The 16,850-nt window shown below is 44.2% G+C and overlaps 1 protein-coding gene and 1 non-coding gene across 2 annotated transcripts in view; one reads left to right on the top strand and one right to left on the bottom strand.

The window, feature by feature from the left end:
• The window catches only part of LTA4H (leukotriene A4 hydrolase), a 41,787-nt gene extending 31,051 nt beyond the window's left edge, over nucleotides 1–10,736 (bottom strand). The window contains exons 1-3 of the mRNA XM_036761675.1: nucleotides 10,489–10,736; nucleotides 3,598–3,728; nucleotides 401–521 (exon numbers count right to left, since the gene is read on the bottom strand). Of these exons, the coding sequence (XP_036617570.1) occupies nucleotides 401–521; nucleotides 3,598–3,728; nucleotides 10,489–10,647 (411 nt within the window). The 5' untranslated portion in view covers nucleotides 10,648–10,736. The remainder of the gene's footprint in view (nucleotides 1–400; nucleotides 522–3,597; nucleotides 3,729–10,488) is intronic.
• A 512-nt stretch (nucleotides 10,737–11,248) lies between these two features.
• Nucleotides 11,249–11,320, top strand: TRNAD-GUC. The gene has a single exon. It is a non-coding gene; the product is annotated as a tRNA-Asp (tRNA).
• Nucleotides 11,321–16,850: the final 5,530 nt, after the last annotated feature.

Below are 16,850 nucleotides of genomic sequence, written 5' to 3'. Positions count from 1 at the left end.
CTTCCTTAGCCCCTCCAGTCTCCCTACCAAGTCTCCTCACTCCATTCCACCCACCACTCAACTGTCAAGTGGCCTTCCTAAAGCACGGGTTTGACTCTGCCATCCCTCCACTTAAATTTCAGTGGCTCCCTAGTACTTTAAAGATCAAATATAAAGTACCCTGTGTGGTGTTCAGAAACCTTCCTAACCTGCCCCTCACCATCCCCCCTAACAGGTACACTGTGATCCTAGAACATTGGTCTTTTGGATGTTCCTCCCACAAGACACGCCATCTCCAGACTCCAGGCACTTTCTCTCGCTGCGCCCCTTGCCTGGAATGCTCTCCCTCTGGCTTCCTTCAAGAGCAAGTTCAATCCCACCTTCTTTCTACAGAAAGTCTTAATCATGAGATCCCTCTCACCTGGCACTGGCTGAAAAGATAGGGGTGTTTCTTCCCAGATGTCTGTTCAGGCGTGAGCCACTGCAGTGCTGAAGATTGGGGGGAGGTCTCATAGGAAATCTCCACAACCACTTCTTGCTTTCTGCAGGAAACAAAACACACACACATGAGGAGTCTATAGCTGGGATGTGGCACAGCTAAAAGATGCTGGGAAAGAACTCTGGGATTAATAGCACAAATACTGAGCTAATGTGATAGCTTCTGGAATGTTCCACTTCATTAAAAAACAGCAACCCCAAAGGACCCATCCAAACTGCTCTCAGGTCCTTTTTTAGTGAAGATCAGCAAAGAGGCTTCCAGGAGATATCTCCTTTAGGAGAGCCCCACATTGGGAATTCCTTTACATTTCAGGTCCATTTTCAAGTGCAAATGCTCAAACTGCAGAGCAGGAATTCTTAGCCTGGGCTGGGTGGGTCCATGAACTTGATTTTTAAATATGCAGATGACTACTTCTGCTCTAACTGATGTCCTGTGTAACCCTATGAACTTTAAGAACTTAAAAACATGATTCTGAGAAGGGCTTCACAGGCTTGGCCAGATGATCCAACAAAGGTGAGGAATCCCTGCTGCATAGGAAATAGTAAGCTGGAGTAATAATCATATTTGGTCATGCCTTCTACCCCCCAGGAAGAAATTAAACCAAACTTCCTTATGACCCAAAGCAAACACGAAGGGTTCCTTCTCTGCATATGGCTCTACGCTATGAACAAAGTCAAAGGAAGCAGAAATCACGCCTCCATCATTTCTTCTGTGCAATGCAGATTCTTGGTGAATCACGATAGCATTTGGTAGATGCCAACAAACAAGCAAAGAGCTTTGTTAGCCAGTTATGGTAGGCATGATCTGCACAAGGGGCTTCAGACCTGAGTTTTAGGCCTAGCACTGTCACTGAAACCATGTGACTTCAGTCAGAGCAGGACTGGTCAAGGATCAGAGACAAAAGAGTCAACACAGTGAGGCTTGTGTCTCTAAAGCCAAGTGAGGAGCAAATATTCACTAAGAGGATGTGGTCGACAGTGTTGAATGCTGTAGAGAGGTCGTAGAAGCAAGAGCTTTAAGGACGGTTCGTGGACTTGGCCATCAGAAGGAGGTTATTAGTGACATTAGAGAGGGAAGCCTGAGTCCGCTGGTGGGAACAGCCAGGCTGCAAGAAGCTGATGAAAGAATGGGTGTAGAGGAAGTGGAGGCATTGGGCGTAGACTACTTTCTCAAGAAGTCTGGCAGTGAAAGAGAACAAAGATACAGAGCCCAGTACAGGTACAGGGAAAAAGGGTTAAAAGCAGAATTTCCTTGGGAGTGGATAAGCCTGAGCTTATCCTGTGGGCAAACAGGAGTCAGAGAGGGAGGAGATTCAAGGGGCATAAAAATGAGAAATAGATTTATAGCTGCTTTTTTTCCTTTGTGGCAAAGGAAACTAAGGGAATACCCATCAACTGGGGAATGATTGAACAAGTTATGGTATGTAAATGTGATGGAACACCATTGTACTGTAAGAAGGGGGTGGTTTCAGAGAAACCTAGGAAGATTTGTATGAACTGATACAGAGGGAGGTGAACAAAATCAGGAGAAAAAATACACACAAGGACAAGAAACTTTGAAAGGCTTAAGAACTCTGATCCATGCAATAACCAAGCATAAGTCCAGAGAATCCATGATGAAGTAGGCCACCCAGCTCCAAATAAAAAGGTGACAGACTCAAGGCATAGATTGAGACATACAGAGTATCCCAAAAGTCAAAATGCAGTTTTAGGTGTTAATAGTTTAAATAACTTAAAAACAACATCATGACTTTTAGGACCCCCCCTGTGTGTGCATGTGTGTGTGTGTGTATATATGTAATACATACATATATACATATACATATATACATACACACACACACACACACACACACACACACACATACATATATATCTATTTTGGGACACAGCCAATATAGGAACTGGTTTTGTTTGACTATGCATATTTGCTACAGGGATTTGGTTTTTCTTTTTTCTTTTAAGGGATGGGGGATGTGGAAGAGAGAGAAAATTAATTCTTGTTCATTTTAAAAAATTAAATTAAATTTGTAAAAACGAATAAAGACAGTAAGGGATGATTCTCCTCACAGACTGGTTCTACAGATCTTGTCCAGGCAGGAAATGCAGGGCCTATTCATGGGTGTGGTTCGCCTCTTCTTAACAAACTGGTGGCGGTTCACTGGGATTCACCATATTAATACCAAACAGTGCATAAAGCTGGTCGACGTAGCTCACTGCACCCCAGCACTCCCGATCGCAAGAGATCTGTCAGCCTCAGCCAAGAGTGCAGGCATGTACCACCAGGCCCAGCTCTGGCAATGACTGCCGAATCTAGGTCCTAAGGGAGGTGGAAGAGATGGAACTGAGGGCACAGATAGGGGAGATCAGACATCCCATGTGAGGGAGATGGATACCTTTTCTGTAACTAGAAAGGAGCAGAGAGCGGGTAAGGACAAGTTTTGAGGAAGGAAGGAGGGGAATTGAGGGAACTCGGTTGGCCTCAATCTTCTTAATGAAGTAAGAGGATGTATTAGCTATAACTTAGGAAAATTAGTACAGCTGGTAGTGTGATTATAAATAGGTATTTTTATCAGTGAAACAGAAGAATTGTGGAGGGATGAACCCAACAGCAGCCAAAAATGGCATTGAATTGAGACTGGAAATCTGGACACCTGAGTTCTAATCCTGGCTCTACTAACCAGCTATATAACCAGACACTCAGTTTCCTCAGCTGTAAAGTGGGAGGCTGAACTAAATGATCTCTAAGATTCCTTCTAGCTAATTTATTAAAAAAAAAAAAAAACTCCTCTCTGACTTTACTTTAAAATTTGAGCATGGGTTTAAGTACTCTTAAAATTCTTTCCACTACTGCTAAGCTATGGTCAGAATCATCTTTATCTGTCTGGTGTGACTTAGCTGTCTCAAATGCTTAAATTCAAGGGTTTGTCTATATGCTTCTTTAGCTTATCGTAAAATCACACACTTAGTGCTGTAGTTTCCATTTGACCCAGAAACCAACAAATGAGAAATGTTAGACAGTAACAAAATTACCATGCCAAAAAAATTTTTTAAATTTTTTCCTAAAATTAATTTAAGACTCTATTGTCTATGAACTACAAGGGAAAGTGATAACCATACTTGCTCAGTGCCACAGGAAGAGTGATTTCCAGTGGGGATCCTCTGAAACTCTGCTTTTCACCCAGAGAGAATTGAACTTCTTGTCCATTAATCACGACTTTTTCTATTTTAAGATCCTTTGTATCCAAAATCTGGAATAAAATCAGGATTTTAAAACTGAGTGATGTAAGAAACATAAGCAACAAGAGAAGGGTTATTTTATTCACCCAAAGAACTGAAGGTTGGATTTGTTCTATGAAGATTACAGCTAACTGATTATGAAAAGTTAGATGCTGAGTAAATGAATGGGGGCCAATGAGTCCAAAGATGACCCAAAATTCAAACAGATATTTTTAAATGTAAGTTTCTGGAAAAGGTTTGGTTATAGCTTGTATATAGATGACATGGCTACAGAGTTGACCTGTGATTTCACTGGAATACAGAACTCCCTTTAACGATGCAGGTCAGCACCTTCTCTGAAACTTCATCATCTTGGAGAGTTACCTAGACCTCTTAGAGGTTAAGTGACTTGCCCAGGGTCACACAGCCAGCATGCGTCAAAGGAAGGACACATTTGGGAGCTTAGTGTAGTTTTAAGCTTTTAAACCCTAAATATTTTTTTAAAATCCAATGAGATTTTTGGGACGCCCTGAATAGATAACCATTGACAATTCTGAAATATCCAGGCAAACGTTGAAGTTAGGGACTAGATCAGGGATGGGGAACCTGCAGCCTCGAGGCTACCTCTAGGTCCTCAAGGGCTATACCTGAGGACCTAGAGGGCCACATGTGGCCTCCAGGCTACAGGTTCCCCACCCCTGATCTAGATGATGCATTTTAGAACTTGATTTCAATGCTTTTCCCTAGGTTTGTGTTTTCCTCCCTGTGGGGGAATATTCCTACCTCCCTCCAGCAACGTGTACTCTGAGAAATGATTCTCAAACTTTCTAGTCTCAGGACCCCTTTAAATTCTTAAAATTAATGGACTCCCCACTCCCCTACCAAATAGCTTTTGTTTATGTAGATGATAGTGAAAGATTAATTTACTACATCAGAAATTAAACCATCTTAGTATTACGAAAATAATTTTGAGGTTGCAGTCCCCCCAAAGTGGTCACAGACACCTGCAGGGGTCCCGGACCACACTTTGAGAGCTGCCGTCTTAGGGAGCTGTCTGGGGCAATGAAAAGTTAAGTAACTTGCCTGCTGTCACGAGCTCTAGGATATGAAAGCGGGTCTCCCTGACATCATGCTGCCTCTTGGCACTGAATCTTAGCTTACAGCTCCAAACCTGACAGGAAGTTTCCAAATAAATTGTTACTGGCACACTGCTCAGTTAACATTATAGTAAGCAGTGCACAGCCAAAAAAAAACATGGTAATAAAAAGGATAGGAAATAAAAGAGCCTGGACACTCTACAAACCAGATAATCTGATGATCTATGATTAGCTCCATATAATTAAAAATGTAACCCCATTTATCTTGCATTAAATTATCTAAGACGGAAAGCAAAAGATCTGAGTGCAAATCCTGCCTCCAATAATTAGTGACTCTGGACAAGTTAAAAAATAAAACAAACAAAAAACCACTTCTGTGCCTTACTTTCTCCATCTGTAAAATGATGGGGTTGTACTTGATACAGCCTCTAAGTTCTGTTCTAGTTATAAAGGTATGATCCTATGATCATACACTTCAGTTATGTTCTGAGTAGTACTTCTTATACACAACCAAAATCCTGGTCTTCCATATGATTCTATGTAGCTTATTTCTCATTTACCTGACCGTCTTGTAACTGCCACAAGGATGGGACCTACGCGGTCTTCTCATCCTTTATTTCCTTTATCACTTATCTCAGCACCTCAGATCACATAGGAAATATTTACTGAATGAACGTGTATGTGACTAGAAAGATGTATGTAAAATCCAACCACACAAGAACCTATGGTTTGAAGTAGTCTGTGAGCAGGAGACTCACTTCTTAGAAGGCTGAGAATGAGTGCTGGGCCACACAGGAGGCGGATGGGGGGATTTGATTTGGGCAAATGACTTTCAAGAACAACACAATGACTCCTAAATAAAGCGCTGGTACCCCAGAAAGTAAGTCATCACTCCTCAGGCCTTCCCTGGTACTCTGTACCTTCCACGTCTGTTTTTTTTTTTTGTTTTGTTGTTCAGCTGTTTCAGTTGTGTCTGACTTACCGTGACTCCATTTGGGGTTTTCCTGGCAAAGATACTACAGCAGTGCACCACTTCCTTCTCCAGCTCATTTCACAGAGAGGAAAACTAAGGCCAACAGGGTGAAGTGACTTGCCCAGGGTTATACAACTAGTAAGTGTCTGAGGCCAGCTTTGAACTTAGAAGAGGAGTCTTCCAGACTCCAGGCCTTGTACTCTATCCACTCCATCACCTAGCCACCCATGTCTGTTTTACATTCTAACTGTGTGCATGTGTTCCTATATTATAATTCTAATCCAGTGCCTTATCATGGCATGCAAGGGACCCCGGAGTCTCAAGAGTGAGGCCGAGTACAGGCACTAGTCAGTCCTACTGGGCTGGGAAAGCTTGGACTGAGCGGGGTCAGATGGCATATTTAGGGGATCAGCCCTAGTCCAAAGAATCTCAGGACCAGGATGGATGCGGGGGGCAATGATTCTTTGAACACCGCAATTCTCAAAGACCGCATACGTACAGAGGACTGGCATCTGCACCCCACCCCCACAAAATGGCAGACTGCTGAAGCACCAAAGCAAGGTGGGTTATATCCCTCCCACCCTGTTGTCCACTCTGGGGGCTGCGTGCTATTGTTTAGCTCTCTCCCCTAGGATCTATCTAGCACAATGCTCTCTGGACAAGGGAGGGATTTAATAAATACATTTTCCAATAAACTGGAAGAAGATCTTAAAAAGCAAAAAGTCCTAACAAATGATTAAATGTTATCTTTAGAACATCTATGCAAAGCTTTTAGACCCTAAATTTAGAAGTTTTAAATATTAATTTTAAATAAGAAATCTAATGAGCTAGAATTAGTCTTCATTAAGTGTTCTTCAGAGCCAAGATAAAAATGGCATAGCTGGAGAATGAGGTTGGGTAGTGCCAGATTGAGGAGGGTCTTGAATGCCAAGTTTGAGCTTACTTGAAAGGTAAGAATAAGACAATTAAGATGAATTATTAAACATAATTTATAAAGATTTTTGAGCAATATTTTCTCAAATAAAGATCTGAACTATGCCTTTCTAAATTGTTCATTTGAGACCCTCCTTCTTACTTGGGGTCTTCCACAGATTTCTCCATTCATTCATTCATTCAGCAATGTTTGTTGGGTACAGAAAGCACGGACATGTGCTGGGTGGGGGGATACCAAGTCTAGGTTAGTTATTCTCTCTGGCTCTATGGAGACTACAGTAGGATCGGGGCATAAGAAGTTTCTTGCAGAACAGGATTGCCCGATATTGTATAAGTGAATTGGAGAGTTACCCCCCTCCCAAAAGGCAAGGTCTGCAGATGTCTGCTATCCACTGCAGGGTTTGGGATTGAACTCTGAGGATCAATAGGATGCTGAGGGGGAGAAGGCATGCTAGGCACAGAAGGTCCAAGGTATAGAGGCACCACAACAAGGCACCCAGGGATTGTCAGGGAGGTGCTGAGGAATCAAGGTAGTGGACCCTTCCAGCCCATGTGAAGGGCTCACAGAGATAAAGCTGGAGGAGGAGGCAGGATAGTACCAGACTGAGGAGAACCTTGAATGCCAAGTTTGAAATTACATGAGAGGTGATGGTCAATTAAGGTTAATTATTAAACATTACAACTTATATTTTTTTACATTATACTTTCAAATAAAGATCTGAACTTTTTAGAAACAATCCTTGAAGTCTGCCCTGAGTAACAGGAATGAGGGGAAACTGAAACTTATAAGTTAAAAAAAGAAACCTAAAAAACCCAGAACTTTACTGCCAACGTCCTTGATTACTGGAAGCCAAGCATCAATGTAAGCTTCAGGCTCTAGCTAAAGGTAGACCACCACTGTTAGAAACAGCCAAAATATTATTTTTCACTCGATCTAAACCTTGGGCCTTACTAACCAAATTCCTACTGGCTGGGTACTTGGTCCATATTTAATCAGGTAACAGGAGGGCTGTCTTCTAAAACCAGATAACCAGAAAAGACAGCCATAAAAATACATGGCTAACTTGTCTATTCTCAGCTTCATGCTGTGCAAGCTCCAACTAGAAGGTGCCATAAATTAACAAGTGGTTGTTTCCTTTTCTTAATGAGTGAAATGCCCTATTCAAACAACTTTGCTTTAGCCCTGCCCATGCTATCTTAGCAAAAGATACGTTACTTTAAGTAGACCAAAGTACATGACTCAGAAACAAAATGTACTTTGAGAAAATTACAGGGGGCAGCAGGATAGCGGGGGCTCCTGGGGAGGGAAGTACCATGCCTTGTTGCCCAAAGATCTTTCACAATTACGATGCACAAAAACTTAAGTTAACAGGCCTAGAGCAGGCCAGGAGCCCAGAGGCCATCCTCAATGGTCTTTTCAGTGTACCAAGTTCCAGGACCTGGGTTCAAACTTGACCTCTTATACTTAGCACCTGGGATACCTTGGGCCAGTCACTTACTTATCCACCCTGGGCCTCGATTTCTTCACCTCTAAAATGAGGCTGGATTGATGGTTCTTCTAGCTGGAGACACTAACAAAATGCCTTATTCCACAATAAACTGATGGAAAAGGAGGCCGCCTTGGGGGCCTCTCTAATCTGGGTATTACTCTGTCCAATTTGTTTTAACCTCATACATTGATCTTGTCCTTGTCTGGAGCATAGGAACCTTCTTATTATTATGATTTAAGAGGCTCATGTTATAATGTCCCAATAAACCCTATCATGGCCATTTGGGGGAAATGGGACAGGCCCTGTCATCTGCCTCTAGTTTCTAAAATTCTCCTTCTTTGAGATCCTCAGATGAAAGGTATCTTTTAATTATGAATGAGCTGAAACTCTGAGAACATTTAAAAACCTGCTACTTTTTTAACAATAGGCAGCCAGGTGGCCCGGTAGATAGAGTGCCAGTCAGGGAAGACCTGAGTTTAAATGTGGCTCCAGACACTTGATAGCCGTGTGATCCTAGGCCAGTCACTTACCTCTGTTTGCCTTAATCCAAAGCAAAAAGAAATGGCACAAACCACTCTAGCATCTTTGCCAAGAAAACCCCATTGGTCCACGGGTTTATAGAGTCAGACATGACGGAACAACCAATGCTTATTTTCTGGCAAGCATATGATTCAAAGTCTTGCTGGTCTTAACTAAGAAGTGCCCTTTAATTACAAAAACAGGAGTGATTGAGCAAACAGCAACTAGAACACACCTAGAGCCCACAGACTGTGTTGGGGGAATGGGAGTAGGAGGGGTGCACAGGAAGTGTAGACAGAACAAGAGGGGTGGATCAGGAACTAGGGATTCGGCTGACAACAGCTGAAGAGCAAGGAAAGGAAGTTGGACACTGGGAAGGCGGACCGGGGTGCCCAGAAATGAGCAGGGGCTCTGAACTGGAGCGGGGAGGGAGGCTTAGGGCAGGGAGCAGTAGCAGAGGGCACAATGGAGAGACCAATTAGAGGGGTGGGTCTGGCTCTTCTTCTGGGTCCCTCCCATGGTTCCGAGGGGGTATGAAGTGGGAATGAGATGATGGGGAGCAGCAGGGGTTCATCCCCAATGTTAAATGTTAAGGGAGTAAGTATTAAAATTCATTTAACTGAAATGGAAGCTGAGGTGGGGAAAGGCTGTGAGTTTGGGGAAGGATTGGGTGATCATGATTTGGGGTGCTGAGCAGGAAGAAGAGTTGGAAAGGGCTGGGGAACTGAAATTGGGGTTGTAAAGTCTGGGAACAAGGGGAGTTTGGGTGGTCTGGGGGACAGAAGTGGGAGGCTGAGTTTCAGACACGAGTTGGGGTGGGAAGCTGAGAGGAGGAGAGGTATGTTAGTCCTGGTCCCAGCAGAGTTTGAAAAGGGGGGAATGGGGCTGAGGAAGCTTAGGATGAGAGGGGATATGATGGGGGCGGGAGGTGGGGGGGGTGCAGAGGTCCAGGGCCTGCATGTGTAGGAGGTCAGTGATGGAGGTGGGGAGCTGACCAGGGATAAGAGGCAGTGAGTGAATTCGAGTTAACAAGACTGTGGCCAAATGAGCAGAGGGGACAGGAAGGGGCCCCTCAGGGGCTCTTTTTACAGACAGGGAAACCAGGCCAGAGAAGAAAGTAACTTGTGAAGGGGGTCACAGGATAATAGACCTGGGGCTGGAAGGGGTCTTAGAGACCATCTAGCCCACCCTCTTCGCTTTACAAAGGTGGAAACTGAGGCCAGACAAGAAAGTGACTCGTGAAGGGGGTCACAAGATCATAGATCTAGGTCTGGAAGGGATCTTAGAGACCATCTAGTCTACCCCCTTCACATTACAGATGGGGAAACTGAGTCCGGGGAAGAAAGTGCCTTGTGAAAGGGGTCATAAGGTGATAGATCTAGGGCAGGAGAAGACTTTTTTACATGGGGGGAAAGTGAGGTCGGAAATGGGGAAATGACATATAAAGGGGAACGTCTGAGGGCATCCGCCCTCCCCTCTCGCTTTACAGATGGGGAAACTGAGGCCGAGGAAATGACATGTAAATGGGGGAACTTAGAAATGAAAAAAGGGGGGAGGAGTCATAGGACCGTAGCTCTATGGCCGGAAGGGGTCTCAGGGGCCATCTAGTCCTCCCCTCCTACTTTACAGATGGGGAAACTGAGGCCCCGGGCGGGTCAGCGACTGGCCCAAGGTCACGTCGCCCCGGCGCCGGCAGCGGGGCTCGAACGCGGGTCGGCGGCGGGGTCGCGGGGTCTCGGGGCGGGGGTCGGGGGTCGCGGGGGCCGGAGCCCCACCGTACCAGGCTGCGCAGGCCGTCCTCCTGGGAGCGCACGCTGAGCTGGGCCGTGGCCCGCAGCGCCCGCCGGGCGAAGTCGACGGCACAACTCAGGTGCAGGTGCGTGATGTGGCAGACGGAAGCCGGCGAGGCCAAGGAGCACCAGTCGGGAGCCTCCGCCATGGCTAGTACGCTCCGGGGACGACGACAGCCGCACTAACTCAGGCGGGCCGCCCGCGACCTCCCAGCGCCGAGGGAGGGCGGGGAAAGGCGGGGGCGGGGCGAGGAGGGGAGAGCGGAGCATGCTGGGAAAGGAAGTCCGGGAGGGCCTCCGGGAGAGCCGGGGCGCGGGGAGCCAGACTACAAGTCCCGTGGACCCTTGCGGCTGGGAGGGCCTGTGACTCCCGGGCAGCGAAGTGAGGGCTTCTCCGGTTTGAGGAGAAGAAGGCGTGGCGATGTCCTCCTCGGGCAGCTGCCACAGGACCCCCCCCCCCCCAACAGAGTAACATGTCCGCCTGTGGCAGCGAGTAGAGAACACAGCCGAGGAAGGCGACCTTCTTCCTGAGGCCGCAGAATGGAGGTGGCGGCGAACACAACAATAAACGACCTCCTCTCAGTGATCCGGCTTCCCTCTACTACCGAGTCCCACGTGTCACCTTGGGCCTCAGCTGAATTGAATTGGCAGCGGGGAGCGGAGCCTTCTTTCATTGGTCCTTTCTGGTCAACGTGGGCGGGGCGAGAATGGCCAGGTTATGAATTCAATTGGCGCCGTATGTGCCCGTCGTCCTCGTTAGTATAGTGGTGAGTATCCCCGCCTGTCACGCGGGAGACCGGGGTTCGATTCCCCGACGGGGAGACGTACTTAAATTTTTCTAAAAGATGGAATTCAAATAAAACAGGGAATTAAAAAAATATTTGAAAGTAAGTCCTAAAATCCAAGTCTAATCTTTTTCATTGTTTGCTTACTCAGACAGCAACGAGGTAGAGGCATCTTTAGAGAACTTAGTTAAGTTGGGGAGGTTGGCAGTTATCAAGCAGTTAAGAGAGCTACTGTACATTATAATCCCCTGCACACAGTAGTCATTCAATGGATTTCTCTTGATTGAAGGAATTTAATTTAATGAACCTTTATGAAGAACCTACTGTGTGCAGTGAAATGTACAAGACCTTAGAAAACAATGGAAATGCTGCAACCTCCTTGCTCTCAAGAATCCTATGCACACATAGAGAGAAAGGCAATACAAAATAATACCTAATTGGTAAATTACATGCTAGATGAGGGAATATATTTATATGTTTATATATATGTATATGTATATATGTACATATATGTATATTGTATGTATGTGTGTATATACATATACACACATGTACATGAGGGAAAAATCAAATTATGCCATGTGGATCAGTTGTGTTTTGAAGGATAGGTAGAGACTCAACAGGCCAAGAAGAGGAAGGAGGGCATTCTGGCATAGGAAGCGTCTTGAGCAAAGGCAATTGGAAATCAGGCTCAGACATGTCTAGGACTGGAGGGTAATTCAATTATTGAAGACACAGAATGCACCAGGGAAATCATATAAGCTAACACTAGGAGGGCAGGGTAGGATCAAATAAATTATGGAGAAATTTGATTGGCAGTTTAATGAGCCTAAACTTTACTCATTAAGCAATAGGGACCCACTCCTTTCTTTCTTTCTTTGGCCAGATTTATGTGGGTTAGTCTGAAGGATAGATCTGGAGAGAAGAGAATGGAGACAGAAAGATATCTTAGGAGATCAATGCTATAGTCCAGGCAGGCCTGTACTAGGGTGGTGCTGATATGAAAAATATTGCTGATATTATATTACTTCTCAATGGGTAGGGGAGGGACTGGAGGGAGGGAGAGAATTTGGAACTCAGAATTTTTAAAAATAGTGATAAATTCAAGAAAGAAAAATATTGCAATGGTGAAATTCATGGGACTTGGTAACCAATTGGCTATGAGCAGTAACATTCAGCTTTTCCAACATGGTGGACTGAGTGAATGGTGGTCCTACTGATGAAAGCCATGAAGTCAGAAGGAACAAATACAGAGGAGAAGGTAATGACTCTGTCAAGTTTGAAGTGCCCCTAAAGCATGTGGGTATCCGTAGATGCCACCTGAAGTTCGGGAGAGAGATTAGACATAGAGAAATACATTTAGGAATTATCCTTTAGAGGTGCTACTTGGAGCTATGGGAGTGAATAAGAGCATCAAGGGAGAAAGTGGAGAGAAAGAAGAGGGCTGTGGAAAAAGCCTTGGGTCACATCCAACTTGGTTTCTCTCTCCAACCCCTGTACTTTCTGTCCCATGTAATTCTACAGACTAGAAACAAGCTTCCAGTTAGCTTCTTCCTTGGGCAGACTTAAGGCCACCCTCCCCAACCACGATCAGATATGAGCTATCCAGGAGAGAGATCTGGTGTTTGGGATCTTTGGGGTGTGAGAATATTCTCGACCAAGAACCCCAGTGCCTGTCTCAGGTGCGGGGGGGCCATGGATATTGCACCCTCTCGGAGCTGGTTCCTGGTTGCTGCTGGTTTCATGTAACCCTCTCAGACAGCCAGGAAATAAAGCTCTGTGGCATACAGAAAGCCATATGGAATTCCACTCAAGTCCTTCAGAAAAAGGGCTTTTCCGATAGGATCCTGACTTTAAGCTATGAATATTCTACTTGAAATTGGATTCTCTTTGTTTCCTGCACACATTAAAAAAAAAACCTAGCCTGACTTCTGAATCGACCTGGCAGACGTACATCAATCAAGTTGAGTCAACAGGCATCTATTAAGTGCCTGATGTGTTTGAGGCAAGCTTTGAGGACACAACGAAGCCAAAACCAGTCCCTCTACTCAAGGAGCTCACAGTCTGATAATGGGGGAGACAACATGCAAAGAACTATGTACAAACAAGATATAGACAGAATAATCTGGACATAATCACAGATGGAAGCTACTGGTATTGAAAGGCTTTTGGCTGGGATTGGAAGGAAGCCAGAGAAGCTTAGGAGGAGGAGGAGGGAGTGAAAAAGGAGGGAATTCAAGGGTGGGGAACAGCCAGGGAAAAGGCAGAATTGGGCAATAGAATGTCTTGTGTGTGCAATAGTCAGGAGTTTAGTGTTATGAGATCAAGGAAAACGACGAGGGAAGGAAGGTATAAGAAGACTGGAAAGGTAGGAAGGGGCCAGGTTATGAAGGGATTAAATAGAGAACTTTATGTTTGATCTTGAAGGTAATAGGGAGCCATTGGGGTTTATTGAATAGTGGGGAGCAGGGTGACCTGGTCAGTTCTGCCCTTTGGGAAGATCAGTTTGATAGCTGAGTGGAAGGAGGGTGGGGTGTGAACAGATAAAACATTATCAAGTAATGGAGATAAAGGAGGTAGCAATGGGCAACAAGTAACATGCTATCAGTCTTTCCTCCTGACCTGGAGTCTATGTGAGAGAGAGGAGTGGCTTCTCGACTTTACCCCCCACCCCCACCCCCAACTTCATCTTCATTTCTTGGAATCCCAGGCTCCTTTCAAGGCTTAGCTCAAGTACCACACCCTTCACAAGGCCTTTCCTGGTGTCATTAGGGATTGTTATCAGAGTCCACCAATGGTGGGACATGACAGCCAGTCCTCAAATCCAGTGCTTTTCCTCACTATACTGTATTGCCATACAAGCCGTCCAAATAAACAAGAAATTCAATTTAACAAGCGTGGTACTCTCTTTGAGAAACCCTTCTCCTCCTGCCAATTTATACTTACAGGTTGGATCCAACTATCCCAAGTTCAAGGTAATCTGAAAGGCTGAATTCCTAAAACATAGCTCACGAGCCCCCACCAGTGCATTTACCTTTACTAGTCAGCCACTAAATACAACTAGCCTAAAACAAGGACATTAAGATGTGGTATCATCTGTCTGGCCTCAGTCACTATCTGTGTGACCCCCAGCAAATCACCTCATTCTGCCTCAGTTTCCTTATCTACAAAATGAGATAGTAATAGTACCTATCTCTCAGGGTTGTTGTGAGGATAAATGATATAATATTTGTAAACCTCAAAGCACTATGTAAAAGCTAACTATTATTATAAAACATTACATAAATGATAGCTATAATCAACCTGTACCTAGGTTGGTTGCAGGAGTATGGATTGTGACACCACAACAACTTTCTCAGACCATCTCCTAAATCATAAAAGGGATCCATGGGATTTGTCTTCTGAGGGAATACCTACACTGAAAAAAGTCACAAATCCTTGAAGTATATTTTCTACATATCTCAATCAGTAAGCACCTACTGTGTGCCAAGCACTATTATACAAATATAACCTTAAGGAGCTTACATTCTAACAAAAAAGAGAAGGATATTTTTGTACTCTGAGGACATTACAAGATACATATATATATATATATATATATATATATATAGTATGTGTATATGTGTGTATATATACACATTTATATGTGTATATATATTCACATATACATACATCTATATATAATTATGTAAGTAGAATAAATGAGGTAGCTAAATACAAGTTAGCTTGGGAGGAAGAGTATGAGCCATATGGGGATAATCATAAAAGACTTCATGAAGAAAGTGGCTCTCCAGCTGTGTCTAGAAGGAAGTGAGAGATTCTTTGAGGCTGAATGAGGAGGGAATGCATTCCAGGCCGGAGGGATGTTTAATGCCAAGGTTTGAAGGTAGAAGATGAGTGCTGTGTGTGCAAAGGAGAGATAAGGCCAGTTTGATATAAAATAGAGTGTGGGAAAGAGAGTCATGTAGAACGAGGTTAGAACGATGGTTTGAAGCCAGGTTGTGAAGAGCTTTAAACACTGGGAAATAGGGAAATGATTTTGATAGCTGTGGGGAGAATGGATGGGAGAGGGAAAAGACTTGAGACAGGGAAGCCAATTAGGAGGATATTGTAATAGTCTAGAATGATAAAGAGCAGTAAGAGCCTGAATGAACAGGAAGGCCTGTTATTTCATGGATTTCCAGCACATTCATGTAGGAAACCCGGACAATGACAGTATCGGATGAAAGGGAGGCTGGGCTGGATTTGGAGTAAAAGGACCTGGGTTTGAATCCCCGTCACAGTCTTACCCAGTGTGGCCTTGGGTTAGTCACAATCCCATTGGGCTTTGGTTTCCTCATCTGTATGTAAAATGATGGAGTTGAACTAGATGATTTTCTAGATTCTTTCCAGCTCTAAATTTGCAATCCCACAGTTCGGTAAAGAGCCCTAGGCTAATGTTGGCCCCTAAGGATTAAGTAACAATGGGGTATTAGGAAATGTCTTTAAGGTTTGGAAATATAGGAAATTGCAGGTGGGGAATTAACATCTTCCTGACGAGCATCCAGCAACTTCCTTTTGGGGCTATTTTTGACTTCAAGCAGGATATTTCATCTGAAACAGAATCCATTTTTTTTTTCCAAACACCGACATGTTGACTTAAGTGAATATAAGACTGTGCTTCTGTCAGCCAGGGGCCATGTACAAAATGGTACACGTGTTTTAAGGCACAGACCTGGTACATACGTGAGAGTTTACATTTATTGCTTATAAATAAAATTGTGGTTTAACAAAATAAGTGATTAAGGGGAATAGAAATGGTGACTCAGAAAAAAATGGGGATGAAGTCTTCACAATAGCCTCCCACCCCAGCATTTAATTTAATTCAATTCTATCTGCCAGGTACTATACTAAGGCATATACTAAGATATATGTACTACGTGCCAGACATCTACTAAGCACTAGGTAAATCAAGTCAAAAATGAATAATCTCTGTCTGCCAGGAGCTTACTTACATTCAGCTTGGGGTGGGAGACAACACCAAGCAAGTGTCAGGGGAGGACTGAAGCATTTTATGTTTCCACTGGTTGAAGACTGACACTTCACCATATTGGATTTATTCAGAAACATGGATTTTTCTTTCCTTCTAGGCTCAGCTCAGGTACCACCTCCTTCTTCCCTGCATTCGATCCAAAGTATTCTTTTCCTATGGGGGCCATCACCAGTCTCTTGACCGGTGTTTTGCCACTGGACTGCAACAACTTTGGAGAAGTCCCAACTCTTCATGACCCCATTTAGGGTTTTTTTTTTGGCAAAAGCCCTGGAGTGGTTTGCTGTTACCTTCTCTGGCTCATTTGATAGATGAGGAAACTGAGGCAAACAGGGTTAAATGACTTGTCCTGGGTCACACAGCTAGTTAAGTGTCTGAGGCCATATTTGAACTCAGGTCTTCTTGACTCCAAGTGGGGCTTTCTACGCATTGTACCACCTACATGCCCTCTCACTTTACAGCTTTCTTTTATGTGTTTTTCTTGATTAAAATGTAAACTCCTTGAGGGAGAGACTGTTCTTTTTGCCTGTATTTGTAT

This window comes from Trichosurus vulpecula, chromosome 5 (assembly GCF_011100635.1).
Source record: "Trichosurus vulpecula isolate mTriVul1 chromosome 5, mTriVul1.pri, whole genome shotgun sequence".
NCBI lineage: Eukaryota > Metazoa > Chordata > Mammalia > Diprotodontia > Phalangeridae > Trichosurus > Trichosurus vulpecula.
Note: the sequence above shows the minus strand (reverse complement) of the source record. Positions and strands in the feature narration are given on the sequence as shown.